Source organism: Leiobunum rupestre, chromosome 10 (assembly GCF_980474605.1).
Source record: "Leiobunum rupestre chromosome 10, qqLeiRupe1.1.hap1, whole genome shotgun sequence".
In the NCBI taxonomy this organism is placed as follows: domain Eukaryota; kingdom Metazoa; phylum Arthropoda; class Arachnida; order Opiliones; family Sclerosomatidae; genus Leiobunum; species Leiobunum rupestre.
Genome location: NC_143393.1, coordinates 40,695,906 through 40,715,579, shown reverse-complemented (window position 1 = coordinate 40,715,579; position 19,674 = coordinate 40,695,906). Strand labels below are relative to the sequence as shown.

General features: G+C 36.2%; 1 protein-coding gene across 2 annotated transcripts; it reads right to left on the bottom strand.

Annotated features, from left to right (window-relative positions):
* Positions 1–526: 526 nt before the first annotated feature.
* On the bottom strand, positions 527–17,887 carry LOC149925863 (protein shuttle craft-like). 2 transcript variants are annotated; one of them, XM_090160021.1, is made up of 13 exons: positions 17,834–17,887; positions 8,093–9,391; positions 7,866–8,009; positions 6,945–7,080; positions 6,737–6,877; positions 4,834–4,995; positions 4,488–4,775; positions 3,781–4,007; positions 3,506–3,703; positions 2,516–2,733; positions 2,253–2,454; positions 2,042–2,187; positions 527–1,332 (listed from the first exon to the last, which is right to left on the bottom strand). In XM_090160021.1, the coding sequence occupies exons 1-13, from the start codon at positions 17,849–17,851 to the stop codon at positions 1,155–1,157; spliced, it is 3,357 nt and encodes a 1,118-aa protein (XP_090016147.1). In that variant the 5' UTR covers positions 17,852–17,887; the 3' UTR covers positions 527–1,154. The 2 variants fall into 2 exon arrangements, with proteins under 2 accessions (XP_090016147.1, XP_090016148.1); XM_090160022.1 differs by lacking the exon at positions 17,834–17,887 and adding an exon at positions 9,525–9,715.
* Positions 17,888–19,674: the final 1,787 nt, after the last annotated feature.

The following is a 19,674-nucleotide window of genomic DNA, read 5'->3' as shown; positions in this document are numbered from 1 at the left end:
GGATGAACACGCCAGTATCCTTGTAAGAAGTTTAGCGCGCGCTCGGCGGGAAAATTTCGGAAAAATACACTATTGGCTCCCTTCTTACTCCCAACTCATTTATTTCGTCAAGATAGAATTGGAGTAAAATGACGTCATAGGCCTACACTACTACCCACCTATTTTAAACTCGTACCCTAGATTCGAAAACACTCTCGCGCGTTGCCGATAGCGTTTATCCATTTCCCGCTGGAACTCAGAAAAAATTCGCTCCATGGTTTGCGCCTTACCGCAACCGCAACCGATGGAGCCCGATTTTACTGAGGTCACGTGCCGGAAAACGGTAAACGCTTCGTAATAAAACCGTCAGGGAAAACTCTAAGTATTCGAATCTAGGGTACGAGTTTAAATTATCTTTGATAATATCTTTAACTTTTGACTAAGGAAGTGCAATATTTAAGGAAAAATATTAAGTAGACACACTTTTAAAGTATTAAATATTTATTTTATATATACTTGAATTACAAACAAGAAAACATTGGTAATTTCAAGCAATAACTTCAATACACAATCACCGCCTTTGTATAAAAAAATACAATATACTGGAACCTAATTTATATAATGTTTCTACTAAATAAGAAAGCTCTTTCCGGAATATACCCAAATTAATTTTAGTCCAGATTTAACAACTATGAAGAAAAGTCATCTGCGGGCAAGAGTTTGCCTTTGGTTAACCTCTTACCCTTTTCAATGTTGCAAGAATAAGACCAAATCTTTGTTTAAAAAGTCTATAGACGAACTAGTGGGCTTTCAGTGTTTGTTTTTATCTCAATCCACTTTACAGTTGGCAAGGTTTAACGGGTTAAAATAGGGGAATAATTTCCATTGAAAACCTTGCATGCTATGATATCTGTCGTGCAAAGTTACTAACTCTGACCACATTTTGTTTGTAGTAATGTAATAAAATAACGTTGACAGATCCTGTTTTGTGGGAAATGTAAATGTCCACTACTTTAAACCCGTTGAGCCTTTCTACGTGTATCTGGAATAAGGTCTATTTCTTAAACTAAATTTGTCCAAATTGTGGTTAATAATAAGTTAATAACAATTGATAATAATGGGAGAAATAATGCTTTTTATAGCAACAAATATTATTATATAGGTTTAGTTTGTTTTTAAAAGTCGAAATAGTCAATGACTTTCTCAGAATTTGGTTTGTCGGCACTGATAGAAGAGTCCAGAGACTTGGAAGCCGAATTTGCTGCTCCCAAAAATGGAGCTGGTGCTTTGCGCATTCCATTTTCACGTTCAACAACAGCTATCAGGGTTGTCGAAGGCAGATAGCTGCGATCCCTAAATTATTTACATCCATTACTTAATTGGGTGAATATGATGTTAAGCACTTATTTCAGGGTTGCCACAATATTTAAAGATTTAAATTCCCTGTTTTCCCTGATTTTTAAGGCCAAAATTAAGAGTTTTTAACTTTTGCATTTATCATAATTTATTTAATCAACTCATATTTCAGTACGAAAGTTATTTCAACGTTAAAAAAGCTTTCAAGTATCTAAATAATAATAACAGAATTTGCCATAGATCTAGAATAAAATTACCATAAAAAGTATCAAGATAAAACTAAATTCCCGGCCCCTTTTTAATTCCCTGACTTTTTAGACCCATTTTTAAATTCCCTGTATTTATATAATAATAACAATTTATTGTTGCTTTGAGGCCTGCAGGAATCATGTACTTTGCCTATGATTCTCCAAAATTTTACCTATTGATTGCCATCTACAAGGCTATGGTTAAAACTATCTAGATTGACAAATGTGGCATCTTTAATAGGACTGTTCTTTCCATTAACTATGAAATTAATGTTACTTTTCATTAAAAGTTCAATTTGAATTTTCTATAACTAATTATAGTCGTTTTCTTAAAAAATGAGAAAACGTTCTTACGATTGACACTAGATGGCGCTATACAATGGGAGATTTGTATATTCTCAGTAACATAAATAAGTTCTTGGCCAATATTTCTTTCATATCATGAAATTCTGACATACCTTAAAGCCGTTATGACTACATTTCTTTTCGGTTCTTGATCAAAGCTTTCAGTTTCACATCCAAAGAATTCAGCTAGTTCATGAACTACTCTGCGGTGATCACGATTCATTGGTGCAAACGAATGACTACGGGACTTTTGTTTAGACTGAAATAATAAAACAACTCTTTATAAACCTTAGAACAAAAGTTACTGTAAATTTTTCTACAAACCTGCTTAGCAAGTTGAACCAATTCGGACATCTTATTAAAGATCATTTTGACCATGGGACCATTTTTCTTGTATTCTTCCTTCAAAAAGTCAGTGTATTTTGGTGGTCCAGGATTGCTTGATAAATCGGGATTTCTTATTTGAAGAGCTAGAGCTAGTCTCCTATTACGCTCCACAATTGAGCACTCTTCATTGCAATCCAGTCTGAAATATTGAAATTTGTTTTGGAAAACTCTAGAGAGGATGAAATCTGAGTCACTCTTACTTTCCAAGTTTGTTCTTTTTGGAAGAATTTCCCAAGACATCGCTGATATCTACGCTGTTTCCCAGTTGAATATCTTGCATTTTAGACGCCAGAAGAGAAGCCGAGACTTGTTTGAATAATCTAACATTATCAGCGCAAGGAACTTTCTCCGATCGTGTACCACATTCGCAATTTAAAGATATCAAAGTCTTGCAGGGGTTATCAAAGGAACAAGGAGCCTGTATTGTAATATAAGATTGGGGCTTAATAGCACAACTCTTACCAAAACTTTCTACATAAATTCTTTTAATTGGCCGAGCAAAGTTAAAGCAACAGTCGGCTCTATCATTGCCACATGTATTATGATAAGGCCCTTGTTATTATAGATGACAATGAATCTATCAGATTCTTGAAAAAACGACTTTATGAAGATCGTCTTGCCATCTATTAATGGCAAAGGAAGCTAAGATTCAAAATAGCAAAACTATAACGTCGTCAGGGAGCCATCGTAGATAACTTGTATTCTACTCAGTGTTCTTTAACAAACGAGCCAATCAAGGCGAGGGGTACTTTTATGTCCTGACTTTTGGGTCAAAATGTAGCGTAAGCATCTTTTGATTTTGAGGCTAGCAATATCTATTGAAAAAAGAGCTACTTCACGTCAAGCCGACACTTGCTTTAAGACTTGAAATATAGGTGCTAGAAATATCTGAGACTCCTTTCATTTTAACCATAGATCAATTGATATATTTGAAATAATAAGTGGGTTCATAGAACTACCTTCACAATGAAATCCACTGTCCACGATAAAGTGCCACTTATTTAGTTAATTTCAAAATGGGCTAGGAAAATCTTCAGGGGCATAATTTATTTCTCGCAGTTTGTCATTTTACCAAAAAAATACCTGAATAACTTAAATCCACCCTAAATAGTGATGGAAACGTAATCATATTCTTGATATTCATTTTGCTCAGCCCACTAATAAAAATTAATTTTGTAAAGTTAACTTACAATGTGGCAAGGAGCTGCGCAAGGATGATCACAATCTGAACGTTTTTTAGTACATGGTTGGGTACAAGACGATGTTGGATCTTCGCAAGGGCCTTCGTGACAAGTCTTCTGACAAACATGCTGCCCACACTGAAGAGGTTTTGCACAAAGACGCCCACAAGACAGACTTTCCAAAAAGCAAGGCACGTGACTTCGTTTCTAAGCATTAAGTATATAGTTAATTCCAATAATTCTTACTTTAAAAAAGGTTAAAGTAAAATGCAGAAAACCATTACCTCATGACCTCCAAAGCACAATTTTTCCGTGAAGGCAGCACAAGGAGGACACTTTTCATCGCTGTGACAATTATGTTGAATGGTATGAGCGCATGGATGATCTCTACTGCAAGGTTGATCACATTCTGGGGGTTTCATACCGCAAGCGACCGGGGCCATGACCATTTGATTTCCACAATCGCAATATAGATCTTCAAAACTAACATTGGAGCAAGTCCTACAATTGCCTGTAAGTAGGGGTGCGCAAAACATTAGTGAACACCTGATAATTTAATCAATTACCAAATTAAACATTGAATACATTAAATCGAATTATTTAATAAGTTGGCAAATACTCAGTTTATCTGATTAAATAGTCAAATATTCAAAAAGAAGACAGGAAGTACTCCGTATATTAAATAATTATTTGCTTAATTTCAAGACCGACAAAGGATAATACAGGTTCAGAGTAGTGCTACCTAAAATATATCATATAACAGACTTACTGAAACTATTACATCAGGAAAATATGGTCTCTAAACATTGTGCTATTATCATATAATATTTTTAAAATTTGCAAAACTAATTGGTCAATTTGATATTTGAAAAACTATTTGGTATTTGATCAGTTAACTGGCAAGGATTACTCTCTTAACAATATTCAACGCTTTAAATATTTAAATTTGGTAATTGACACTCCAAGGAAAAAAGATATTAATTCTGCCTACCTTTGTGACAAAATTCCTGACAACGATGAAGACCACAGGACAGCATTCTATTACAAATAAGCTCGCATACGTGATCAGTGTCGATGCAGCACAAATTCAGGCACTTGTGACGTCCGCAATGTTTTTTCTTGTTGCATCTACGTTCACAGGTTAAAAGAGGGGCATTTTCTATTTCCGCACAAGGTACATTTTGGACTAAAACTCCACAACGACAGCGAATTTCTGTTTTTAGGGGACAAGGTGGGCACTTTCCAACGTGGCAGACACAATAGCATTTGTGAAGATCATCTAAAAGATAAAAAATTGTAAGAAAACTAATTTAATGAGAACCAGTTAAACTTTTTACCAGCTGGTCCACATGAAAGACCTTTGAGGCAGTCATTCTTGCAAGTAGGGATTGGATCTGTGCACTTTTGACGACTTCCTCCATTTAATAACTCAGTAATAGTTTTTTTACCGCAAGGACAGTCAGTCACAATGATGGGCAATAGCTGACAAGGAGGGCATTCTGGAAATATAATTATCATAACTATAGCTAAAAGACAAAAAACAGCCTAAAACAAAATTGCAAGCATGAAAATTTTCGAAATGCAAAACGAGTGATATTGATACAGCATTATATTAGAATTTGAAAAGCTGAAAATATGCTAAAGAATAATGTTTTTTTGGCTTCAAATAAATGTTTTAATAAAATCCCGCTGTTGTATCACCCCACCCCTCAGCCTTTGATGGGAGCACGGACTATATTATACCGTGATAGTACGTTCTAGTTCTAAGACTGTCGGCGCGACTCCCATGAATGTACGTCAATCAGCTGGCAAACATGTTTCCTGAAAAATCAACAAAAACCAAAGACTACAGAGAGTCACATGTCCCTTCAGAGAGTATACCTCCTACTAGGCAGTTCTTTGATGAGTATTTTAGGAAAACAACTATTAAGCCCATTTTATACATAACTATAGCTGGGAGTAGTGGCGTACTCCTGTAATCCCAAGCGTCTGGGAGGCAGAGTTTGTGAATGGCCGTGTGAGGAAGACCACCAATCCCCCAACGGGTGGTCGGAATACTTCCGCCACGGGTGTCCCCACCCCTGTCCCCACGTATCCCCCCGTTGGCATGGCCGTTACACTTATCTCACCCTGATTAATCAGTTATTGTGTGCTGGTCTCTAAGGCCTCAGGTCGACACCGATTTGTGTATCTCAAAAAACAAAACATTTACATAGCTATAGCTTGAAATCATTGCCACCATGTTGAAGTGCACCTGGAGAAATGTCTGGGGCTTAAAATTACGTAAAACGTAAGACGTAGCACATTTTAAATTGATGGACACCACTTGGTAAGAAGATGCAGCCGTAGAAAAAAATTAGGATTCACATAAAAATAAGACTCAAATGGATTTAAGAAACCCTATTCATTCTCACATTCGGGGTGTCCACAAAAAATTCAAATCTTATAATAAAACTAGGAAATTTGTAATCAATAGGCCTTTCTATAAAGTAACATTGGCCCTCTAGTTTTAATGTTGCTGCTGCATCACGGGTGAGGTATCGATGACGTTTTACTACTAAAAGCCTGGGACATAAGGGTAAATTCAACTAGGCACCCTATTTTCAAGCATTAACTGAACTGAACTTCTACGTATTTCTTATGAATGAGCTACATAAAAACAAGTTCAGCAAGTGTATCTTACTTTAAGGAACCGCCTATTTATAGTTATTTTATGGAAAATAAAGGAAGATCTAGGATAAATTAGGAAAATATAGGTTTCAAATACTTATGGTTTTAGAGAGAATTTGAATTAACTGCCAATTTTTGCAAAACTCTTTCTAACTTTGTAGTTTTTGATATAATTGCAACAGATAAAGCAGGAACAAAGGAATAGTGTAATTAATTTATACAAAAACAATAAAAATATATGAAAAATGTGTGCTCACCCTGTAGACTGACAAAATCACGAATTTGTATTGTTTAAAAAGTGTGAGCGAGTCTTTGCGAAATCTTATTCGAGCCAATGCTTAATCTTGTGCTGTGGTACGTTAAACAAAACCCCCAATCAAGCAAAAATCTCAGCTATAAACTCCACCTGTTTCTATGAGAATCATTGGAGCCACCAGTCTTCTTTAGACATTCCAAAGTGTAAACGAATACAGATCCTCTTAATATTTGTTTAGGAAGTTTTTTCCACAAAATTTAGATCTTAACATGTGGCGTTTACCCCACCCTTAATGAAAATTTAACAATACAGACCGCCATCGTGACAGTACAGATCACAATGATGTTCGTTACAGGCCAGCTTTTTTCCACAAATCTCATCGCAAATAAATCTGGAAGAATTGGAACTTTCAGCTGTACATGGAACTTCCCGGGTGGCTTTCGAACAATAGCATCCTGGAAAATAATTTTTATTTAGGTTTAAGTACTATTAGGTAAGATCAAGGCAAATGAAAGCGTGTACTTTGGATAACTGTTTTTGTACATTCGGAGCAAGGCCCTGGATGACAGCCATCATTACATTTATGAGACCCACAGTTCAGTAATTTTTCACACACTCCATCACAAGTAAGGGATTTCGCTTTGCCACATCTAACTTGCTGTTTAAGAAAAATTTAACATCCACGAAATTAATAAAAAACAAAAATTAATAACAACAGAAGTAATGCTATATACATCTCAATATCGTAGCAGCATACACTGTATCAAGGCTTAATTGGTCTCGACTACCAAATAAAACTATTTCTCAGACAATTTTCTAATGAAAGTTTTAGAATGACAGTTTAAGAGCCAATTTCTCCTACACTATTTTTCTTACTTAATTTTAAATGCTACTTTACATACAAACTAAACAATAGCAGGATAAGGAAATGAATACTTTTTCATAAGATGTGCATTTTACCAAAAGCGACATAAGACACAAAAGTGTGTCAGTACGGTATAATGTTTAAAGGGAGCTTGTCGCGAAGAAAAAAGAGGGAGTGGGAGAGGGGGTTGAAAATACGTCATCAAAATCTTAAATTTCTTCCACTTCACTGCCGCCGAGTGAGGCGTTTTAGAATGTATGTCTACGTTAGAATAAATCGAGGAGATAAAATCGCGGCAGACCATAGACTAAATATACCGTTGCTAGTACTATTCCAACTAGTAGGTTATGTAGTCTGTTGGGAGACTAGCTCTCAGTAAATATTTTAACGGGCGCAAAGGTAGAGTTGACACACTTTTGGGTATTATGTCACTTTTGATTTTACCTTAATATTTGCGTACGCACAAGGTTCAGAAATGAGAATGTAAAGTAATAGCACTTGAGAAATACTACACTACACAACCAAAGTCCGAGAATTTTCTTTAATAATATTGTTTAGTTTAGATAAAAATCCCTTACCATTTCAATTTTCCCACATTCGCAGTTTCGCATAACCATGGCCTCGCAGCTAGGGCAAGGTCCTGGGTGACAAAGTAAAACGCAAGGATGGCAGCATGTTTTAATTTGTCGAGAACGTCTGCATACATTTCCACAACTATGAGGCTAAATAAAAGAGATGGTAAATATTTAGAATAAACAGTTAAAAAAAACAATTACCAAGCTCCTTTTAAATATTTTATACTCACTGTATCATGTCGACTTAGTTCAGGGTCACGGACCTTTCCGCAAAAGCAATAATAATGAGTAGGGATTGTTTCGTATATGTCTTGGCAAGTGGGACACCTCCACCCAGACCCTTCAACAAGGGCTGCTGAAGCCCAACGTCCGATGCATTGAAGATGAAATATGTTGAAACATTTGATACAGTTCCAAACAGCATCCCGATGTCTTACAGTTTCATAGCAAACCATGCATTCAAAATCTCGACTTTCAAGTTGTTCAGTCAGTCGTTCCCTCTGAGTGGCATCATCATCTATTGGCTTTGGTGCGCTGGGTTGAACTTTAGTTCTCCCAAATTGATTTCTATTTTGATTAGCTTGACGATAAGTTTTTGAAATGGCTCCATTCACATATTCTTCTCTGTTAGATTCAACTAGATTAGCCTTGTCATCTGGTTTAATGTAATGGTGTCTCCTCCTGCCACTATCTTGGGCTTGGGTTTCGTAATGTTTACGATGATTCCTACCATGATATGATCTGTCAGACTGGTGACTCTCAAATGGTTGAGGTTCGTGTCTAGATTTGTGAAAATGCCTTTGATTATGATGCTCCCTGCGTGACCTTTCGGAATAACCCCCATCTTCTGTTTCTCCATGGTTGGACCTTGGCTTGTAAATACCTCCCACATCATAGTTCTGTCTATGTCTGTGTCCACCCCTACCATAGGATTTGTGATTCTTTCTACCAGAATAATAACTATCTCTGTCATCAATGCCTTCGTCATCATCAATTTGCTTAATTTTGTTATCAAGATGAGCCTGGTTACTTTCAAATGCTGACGAGGCAGCAGCCACACCATCCTCTGGTAAATTCTGCTTGGCAGGTGTTCCTTTCTTTAACATTTCTTCAATTCCATCCAAAAGAGACAACTTATTTGTTTCCTTTTCTTTTTCTATAGAATCATATTCTTCCTTTCGATGATCCTGATTTCTTCTGTGTCTTCTTCCATCTGCATTTGACTCTGGGTCATCTCTTAGTCGATAAAATCCCTGTCTATGGTGGCGTTCACGATTATGTCTTGTATGCCTTTGATCATCAACATTTTCATGAGGTTCTTCTCTGGCAAGCTCATCTGGATTTCTGAATCTAAACGTTCCTCTAGTTTCTTGAGCTTGATTACGATGTTTTCTTCCACCACCAGAATTCGAAGACAAAGATTGAAAATGTTCAGGGCCCCGATGGTGTCTACCCCTTCCTCGAGACTGAGAAGAACCACTTCTAAAAGATTCTTGGTCATCGGCGATTTCGTTATCCATTTCGATTAACTGAAAAATAAATTTGTTTTATTTTAAATAAGGTTTTAAAAATTCCATGGAAATAAAATAATAGCTGAAGTGATGAAGCGACTAGCGAGCCTGCGATAGCCGATAAGGACATTACCAAGGCTTAAACACTGACCTTATTATAACGCAAATATGAAATTTTACGATGAATTGGTATAAAACTTTGCAGTTCTTTCCCTCACAGAAAATTAAAAGCTATATTTTGAATTTTTTATTATAAATTTTACTATTTTTTTAAACAATTATATTAAAACTTTTAACACGATTAACGAAAACACAATATGAAACCGTGTCGTGTCGTGCAGGGAAATAACAAATTTTTGATTTTAGTCCAGTGTTGCCAATGTTCGAGACTCGAAAATCCTACACCATTTCAGTCATGAAAACTCCTTTGACAAAAAAATAATTTTTGTTTTTATATAGATTTTACTTTAAAAATGAAATTTTTATATAGAATATTTTAGAGCTATGCAGTTCAAAATGGCGAGGTTGTGGTTTGAACTTGGAAAAGTTCAATTGACCCTCGAAAATTCCTCAAAAAATGGAAAATCCCGTGACACCCTTTAAATTTGTTAAAAAATCGGGAACGACTCATAATTTCGCAAATCACAACTCCGAATACAAAATTCCCATAAATTCCCATATCGCCGAATTCCCATTTCTCCGAATTCCCATAACTCAGAATTCCCATTACGTAGAATTCTCATATCTTCGAACCAAAACCCCGAATACAAAATTCCCATAACTTCGCATTCCCATAACTTCGAATTCCCATAACTTCGAATTCCCATAACTTCGAATTACCATAACTTCGAATTCCCATAACTTTGAATTCCCATAACTTCGAATTCCCATAACTTCGAAATCCCATAACTTCGAAATCCCATAACTTCGAATAGTAGTTTTTTGGGTACGGAAATGCTAATTATTATTCTCAACTCAATCTTGAAGTTGGTTTTCGTTGTAAAGCTCTCTTGCGGAAGTGAATAGGAGAAAGCGTGTTGATTTCAAATAAATGATGAAAAAAGGACTATAATTAACGGAAATAATGGAAAGATTCAATAGGCCATATCATAAGTAACATAATAACAGTAAATATGACAATTAACGAGATTTACAATGGAACTGATTTTCATAGCTATTGCGCAATCCAGATGTTTTATCAGCACAGAGCCCCCTAGTGTCTAAAACACGCGAGACTTCCGCCTAAGCCAAAATATCTGGTTTCCGATAGATCGGCGGAATATTACACTTAATTGATAAAATAAAAAATAAAATTCGGCGGCACGAGCCCAAATATGTTATGATTCGCACGCGGGCTTCAAAACAAAGGCAAAGTTCCTCACGACTCCAAAACGGGCTCTCCGATATTAGGATTATATTCTTAAAGAAAATTATTAACCAAGGACGGTAACTTCAAGAGAGTATCTTTGTCGCAAAAAGGTTCTGTAAGGAAATTAGAATTAAAGCAATAGAAAGGGTCCTATGGCTATATCTAGTTATATATTTGAAACTCAGGTATTATAAATATCATACGTCTATAATATTTTTCAATAAGTATATCACTTTGGAAAATATTTTACTAACGTCTCGTAAGAACTAATCACAGAGTGACGTCATCATGGTACGAAAATCGCCCCGCTAGACACGATAACGAGCAGACGCAAACCGTCACCGAAGTCCATTATAAAGTCTCTCTCGTATCTAGCTCTCAGTAAAAGTTTTGCATGTAAAACATAGGAAGTGACAGACTTATGTAAAATATTATAAACTTATGTCAATATGTACTGGTGAAATAACATCACCCGAGTTCAACTGAGAAATTACCTATACTTGAAAATTATCATTAATGATTATTTGTAATTTAAGATTAAATCTTGTCACATCAGGGCCGTGCCGAGCTTTCGTGGGGCTTCGATTTGAATCCCCCCCCCTTGAACTTTTCCCGTGGGCACCTTCAGCTCGCGGGCCCCCTAACAGTCCCTCATGGTCCCTTTTCAACGGGACAATGGGTTTTTTGCCCCCCCTCCCACTTTCCCCCTGTCTGCGCGGCCCTGTGTCCCATATCAACTTATTTCATATCTCAATCTAATAATCACCTCGATAATCATCCCCGATCATTGCCAATTTATTTGTTGAGAATTTGGAAGACGTTTTATGGACGATATTTTCTTTGTGTGGTCAGGCAATAGACAAAATTTAGACGCTTTTCACCAATCTATTAATAATATTAATTCTAAAATTAAATTTACTTTAGAATTAGAAAACTCTGGTCGATTATCGTTTTTAGATATTAATATTGAGAAAAAACAAAATGCCTTATGTTTCACGATGTACCAAAAACCAACTCATTCAAAACCGTTTCTAAATTTCAATTCCAATCATCCTCACCAGGTGAAAACATCAGTGATAAAGGGTCTTAAAAGCCACATTGAGAAAATATCTGATAATCCCATTTTAGATAAACAAATTATAACTAATCAATGAACAAGCTCGGACTATCCTAAAAATTTGGTGACTTCTATTCTGAACCAAAATATAGTTCAAAATTTAAAACCAGTTGATTCTGGAAAATTAAAAACATTGGTTCTCCTATACATGAAGAACACGACGGAAAAATTAAAACTTATTATAAAACCATTTGGTATAAACCTAGCTTCGAAAACCACTATCACATTAGGAAAAAAACTTTCAAAATTAAAACCAAAATTTCCGAAGAAAATTTACGAGGTGTAATTTATGAAATTCCCTGCTCGTGTTCTAATGTATACATTGCAGAAAGCAAACGTTCAATTACCGATAGAATTAAAGAACATAAAATTTGTATAAAGAACTGTGATTTGACAAATGGTATTGCGAAGCATATTTGGGAAAATGACTCTCACTCGATAAAAATGGGATGATTTCAAAATTCTAAGGAGAGAATCAAATTGGTATAAGAGAAAATTCTTAGAAGGCATATTTATTCGAAAAAAGGGTACTTTAAATTTAGATAGAGGCTGTTCAGAAATAAATAACTGGGGTCTACTTAATGTTTAAAATTATATTTTTATTGTAGTATTTATTTCATTTGGTATCTGTTTTGTTTCACGTTCTTTCTTTTTTTTTGTCACACATGCGCCTCACGCGACATGCTTTAAAATCTCGTGTTTTTTAAATTTATATTAATAGGCTTAAAAAAATGTATTGATAAAGGGCCACGGCTCGAAACGTCTCCGAATAAAAAATTTATACCGTGTGATCTTCTCCAGTTTCATTGTTTCTTAATCACAGTAATCTCTTTTAATCAGTCATTTAAATTTCCATGGAAAAAGATTTGACCATTATTTCAAATAATAATTTAGAACATTGTTATTTTGTCATATATTTTTTAAACTCACAATATGATTATAAAAATTTTACTTGCGTTACGTATTATTTTGTACCCCTTGACGTTTTCAGTATAGGGACGTCACCACTGCCTTAATTAGCGAAAACGCATCAAGGACCGAAAGTCCATTTCGAGAAAATCATTGAAATTCATTTGGAAAAACCATTTAATAAGTTTTTGCTTAATTAATTAATAGACCTTCATTCAAAAAAATGCTATTTGCAAATTTTGTTACTATCTAGTTTATACCAATTAATGTGTTATTGCACAGTAATTTTAAAATATCATGACTGATGACGCGTCTATATCTAAAAAATATTCAAGCTAGGTTTGTTGATTTAATAATAATAATATTTCGCAAAATAAAACTCTGCAGGCAACCACAGAGGCCTATACGAGGTGGTTAGATTCCATTAAAAATTAGATTAAAGATTTGAAAGCTCTACAAAAAAGGTTTAAATAGATAAAACCAAATTTTAAAAAAATTAAATTTAACGTAAGAAATTAAGAATTTTGCGGAAGCCAAATGCCAAAAAAGAATTCCGTTACTCAAGAACGAAATAGCGGAATTAAATTCTAAGTGACATTCTCCCTGATTCCAGCCCAGCACCGTAACCAGGATTTGATTTCGGAGGGAGCACACAATGGGAAACAAAAAAAGCCATACGTTTCGGGGGAGGTGGACTTGCCCCTTGGCCCACCCATCTGGCTATACCACTGCATGCTCCTCTCTATTTGAACTCTGAACCCAAAAACCAACCTTTTTCTATTTGACTAGGCAAAAACCTAACTTTTCACCCTACCCCTCTAAGACCGAGGGGTAAGACAGTCTCATATAATCTGTACACCGAGTTCGCGAGTTCCATTTAGCACTGTCAAAGGTACGGCAGTGTACACCGAGTTCGCAGAGTGTATTACCCCTCGTCTAAGACGAAGCACTTAATTACATACGTTCCTGATTTCAAAGTTATTGATTGTTTTCATTTTGAAAAAGCATGGGGTAAAACTGTTATTCAATTTAAATAAGCTTAATGTTATTTTGAACTAGCGTATTGACGTGGGATCTTTCGGGGCCCCCTGATCCAGGAACTCTAAGTCCGCCCCTTTGCGTCTGTGCGTAATACAGCAAACCGGAAGCTGTCAAACATGCATTGAAACCGGGTAAATCGATATTGTTTCCACAAATTACAATTAAAGATTTTGTAAAATTGCGATGTTTAAATCGGGCGTCGAATTCGTGAGGTTACCGGCGATCTGCGATCGGGAAAATTTCTCACGCAAAGAATTGCTATTGCGCTTCAAAGAGGGAACGCAACATCAGTTCTTAACTCGCTCCCCCTGGTGCTTCGCTCGCCGATTACCTGGCAACCTTGTGCTAATTTCTTTTATTTTATTTTGGTTCACCATAAACATTCTATGTAACTTTGTTTAAGTGCTTAAAGTGAATAAATCTATTACTAATAGTACGAAGCGCTCTTCTATCACACGTTTAAAGAAGAGTAAAAAATTCGCCATTTTGGAAAATGACGACCAAAGTTATAAAAAAGCTACATATTCACATACTGAGTAATACCATAAGTAACATAATACTGTAAGTATGACACTTCCTATTCTCCTAATGATAAATTTCTTAATGATAGTCTGTCTCGGCAATGACCATATAAATCATTAATAATAATAATAATAATAATATTTATTTCGCAACACAAAGTTTGCAGGCAACCACAGAGGCAAAGCCTATACAGGGTGGTTACCAAAACAGTACAAACAATTAAAATAAATAATTTAAAAACAAATACACAACATAAATTATACCAGATATAAATGAAATTATAAATAAATAAATTAAGAATTTTGCAGAAGCCAATCCGAAAAGAAGAACTCCGAGACCAAAGACCGAAAATGTTGAATTGAAAGAGAAGTGGCATTCTACCGGATGTCAGTTGGCAAAAGATTCCAAGTCCGTGCACTTCTGAAGAAAAAAAGCCAAGCATCTAGCAAATGTCATTTTTTCATCTGTATTAAAGGTGGTTGACTTGACAATTTTCAAGAGTGTGACCACATCCGAAACACTTCTACGAACGGAGAGTGGCTCGATTGCTAGCGTAATTAATGTGGGAGGTCCACTTTAGATCTCTTGAAACGATGACACCGAGAATCTTCATAGAGTACACATGATTAAGTGGAACGCCATTAATATTATAGGTGACATCATCATGGGACTTCTTCCTTGTAATTACCATGAAGTTGCATTTTTTAATATTGAGGGAAATGTTGTTGGCTACACACCAATTGAAAATACTAGTGATGTTATCTTGCAAGTTCAAAAGATCCGCGGAAGATCTAATTGCGAGAGATATATAGCTGTCATCCGCATACTGATATTGATAACATTTTGAAGTCAACACAGATGGCAGATCAGACACAAAGACGTTGAAAAGTAATGGTCCCAAAATCGAGCCTTGAGGCACTCCAGAACGCACTGGAAGGTACGTGCTGAATTCACCACGATAGGTCACTCGTTGAAAGCGATTGGATAAAAAATCCCGAAGCCAAAGCAATACCTCTCCAGTGATCCCGATTCTTTGAAGTTTAAAAATAAGCCGCTTGTGGCAAACGGAGTCAAAGGCTTTTGACAAGTCAAACGACACTACGTGAATGTCAGGTGGGTTACGCTCATCGAGAAAGGAAGACCACTCGTGGAAAGACTTCAGAAGCTGGTGCGTGCAAGAGCGACCCTTCGAAATCCATACTGCGAGGTAGGTATTAAGAAACTGTCTTCCGAGAACTTATTCAGCTTCTCGTAATCAATCGATTCCATTAATTTTCCAACGACAGACGTGAGTGATATAGGTCGATAATTTGAAAGATCGTTACGCTTGCCCGACCCTTTGAAGACCGGCACAACATTAGCAAGCTTCCAACCAGAAGGCAGAGAAGACATCGATAGTGATAACTTAAACATTTTCACCATCGGGTCAGTTATGGCAGGAGGCATCATTTTAAGAAGCCTAGGATGTAATACCATCCGGCCCACATTCCGATCCATTCTTCAAACGTTTCAAGGCGTTTTTTCTGGTGTCAAAACGGATGGTAGAGTTAAGGCAGTGTCTGACGTGCTAAAGCTTCGGTAGAAGAATTCACCAAAGGCCTTAGCTATGGCCAAAGGACATCATATTTGCCCATTCTTTACTTTAAACGAAGACGGTGGAAGGAGTTGGGACTTTGAGCGGACGAAACTCCAAAACCGCGTAGGATAAGTAGCAATGGTATCATGCAAATTTGACACAAATATATCATGTGCACCTCTAGTCTTAGTTCTCAAAGTGTTGTTAAAATCCCGATACTTCTTCCAATCAAAATCTCTTCCCAACCATTTGGCCTTCCTAAAAAGAGAATTCTTCACGTGGCTCGCGTGAACAAGACCAGCCGTAATCCAGGGCGGACGCTTCTTTCCATGAATGGTTATACTCGGAACATTGTCCCTAACTCATACCCAAAAGAGATCAAGCCAAAGTTCCCAAGTCACATCAATATCAATTGAAGAAAAAACAATGTCCCAAGGAGCGTAGTACAAAGTGCCTGCAACATCATTTTTAGACCGATCTTTGTAATTGAGAATAGTTCGATGAATTCTCTGAACAAAATACCGAGGTAAGTTCAGGCTTCCAGCAACCGCAAAGTGATCACAACCTGGTAGGCTGTCTCTAGTGTGAATCTCAGTGAGGAAACGTTCGTCATTTATGAAAACCAAGTCAAGGAAGTTATTTCCGCGTGTGGGATTTGTTATATACCGTCTGTTGAAGTACAAGGCCAAACACAATATCGCAAAAAATTTGCTCCTGGGCTGTACGAGGGGACGGATTCGACCAGTCAACATGTAGGTTAAAATCTCCCATTAAGAAAAAAACATCGTGCGGTGGAAGAGTCTCGTGTAAGAAACCAAGAAGGCCACTTACATCCTAAGGACTGACAACTCTCCGCGAGTTGAATCGGAACACATTTTAAACTTTATTTTTGTTTCTGAAGGTAGTTTTGTTCGAATTTGAGACCCAAACCTTGCCCAAACGTGCTTTGGCTCGTATATACAGCCGTAAAAATAATCTTTAGACGAATTTCCGGTTAGGAATCCTCCGATTACGCAATCACCCCACGACAGACCATCATTAATATCATTAACCGACGTCTTTCAGTGTCATAATAATGGTTATTATGTTAGTTATGATATTATATATTAAATGGTATATTTTATTATTAATAATAAAAATATTTTGGTAAGCCCTTAAAGCAAAGAGTGTTTATGTAGTCTCAAGGGATTTTAGCGTATTTTACAATTGTTCTCTTTCTGTGAAATGAATAGCATCGCTCTTCGATTAGGAAAGCCCCAAAATTTGTCATAATTTAGAAAAAAGGCTCCGTTGAAAATTCGTAGTTTTTAGGTTTGGCCCGAGGGTCAGTTCACTCGAATAATTAAATCTGCACTCTTGGTTGATTAAATCTGATTAAATTTCATATCTGTAGCTTTGGCTGTATTAAATTTAATCCAAATAAATTTTTAACCTTGATTACTTCTGCACTCTACGAAGGAGTGAACTGCCCCTCGGTTTTGGCCCCGTTGGACGCATTTCATTTCGCCGTCTAGCTTACCTGCAAAAAGTTCCGATTCCTCGTCTGCTTTTATTTTTGTTTACGTGCTTCGGTAAAGCTAAATTGTATCCAAAAAATTCCAAATTCGATTTCAAAGAACAAAATGAGCAGAAATGTTTTAAAAAATTAAGACTCGATGCAATGAAGTGAATAAACGACTACAGGCCAGCTCTTATTTTCAAGGAGTCGGATTCTACCTAACCTAACGTACATATAATCTCAGAATGTTAGAGAATTTTAGGAACGTGTGAAAAGTATGGGAGACGTCACACTGATACTACTCTATTTCCCATTTTCTGTATTTCTGCTTGAAATACTTTAACACAGTAATAATAATCTAAACTACTAACGCCCCCATTTCAAGTGAAAATGGACTGCAATATCTTGAAAGCAATATAATAACTTACGAAAGTTAGTTCCGCCATTTAGATCCCCAGATTTAATTTTCATAAAAGAGATTACCCGAGGTGTTTTTTCTGATTTTGTTCCAAGTCGGGCGTAATGTAAACCAATATGAAATTTTAAATTTCCCAAAATGAAACGGTGGGCTATCCATTGGTTTTGCCATGGCAACCGAAAATGTTTTTGACCACTTAAAACAGAAATGAGATTTTTTCCTTATTTTACCCAAAAATATTTACAACTTTAACCCAAAAATGTTAAAATTTACCCAAAAATGTTCCAATTTACCTAAACGTGGTTGAAATTACCTATTTCGTGATTTTATTTTTAAATAATGAATTTATTGATTTTATAGGTTCCATATACCATCTTTGCGGATTTCAAATCGTTACAGTCAAAGGTGGCAACTTGTTTACCGGACGCAACGTTATCTTCGACAACGACCTTATCTTTACACGTGACATGCGGGTTTTCATACACAATTATTGGACCTAATGGTGAGACAACACAAATGTGATTAATTAGATCTATATCTTAACCTCTCCTTCTTTATAGGAAATCTCGTAAAACACAAAACGTATAGAGGTAAAGATGGGGCGTTGAAATTTCTGATAATGCTTTTAAATGAATCGGACACTATACCAGAGAAGTTGAAGAAAAATATTCCAATGCAACTAACGGTGGCCGAAGAAAATTCATATCAGTCAGCCAATAACTGTTATGTTTGCGATGAACCTTTCACGGAAAAGTCAGTAAAAACCCGAGACCACGACCACTATTCGGGAACCTACAGTGGGTGTGCGTGTCAGAGCTGTAATTTGAAGTTAAAAGCACCGAAATTTATTCCAGTTTTTCTGCATAATCTAAGCAGGTAACCTAAATGTGTATGAATTGGAAAATTATACGATATCCTAATCAATTTATTCACGTAGATATGATGCTCATCTCATCATGCAACAAATCGCTAAGATCAAAAATAAAAACATAGACTGCATCGCGAACAATAGTGAAACAAATATATCTTTCACCCTTGACAAGCTACGTTTTGTTGATTCAATACGATTTTTACCCGCTTCGTTGGAAACACTAGTTTCTAATCTAGCAAAAGGTGGTCCGCAAAACTTTCCCGCTTTGAATTCGGCGTTTAAACCGGAAGAGGTTAAATTTTTTCTACGGAAGGGCGTCTACCCATATTCGTATATGGATTCGGAAGATCGATTTCGAGAGACCAAACTACCCCCCATTGAATACTTTTACAATGATCTTACAGATGAATACAGTCATGCTCAAACGTATGGAACACTTTCAACGTGGATAATTTGGGTATATATTTATTTATTTATTTTTACAATAATATACCATTAACTCCGGTATATAAACTGGAGGATTTGAAAACTGAGCTCATTTCTGGAGTGTTCTACAAGGAGGAAATACAGAAAATCGGGAAAGACCTCGACAACTGTTTGTTTAAAATAGTTTTGAGAAAAAGGACTAAACCCGACGGAACGAAAGAGCTTTTAGTACGTTGGCGTGGTTACAGTTCAGATTTTGACTCTTGGGTGCAAGAAATTGTAATACTATGAGTTTCTATATAACGTTACCCTCGGACTCGTCTATATAGGTTATTTCAGGAACAACACTTTAAGCAAGTTCAGAACGTATTTACCGGAACCAATAAAACTTGAGGGAGCGTACGAAATTGGACTAGCCGAAATAAGTTATCCAAGAACGTGGAATAACGTTAATGAAGAATGTTTAGTTCGAATTTGGAATACTGTAGAAGAAAAAGAGACTATAGACTCCTTGGAAGAACCTATACCCAAGAAGACTAAAAAACAGTCAATCA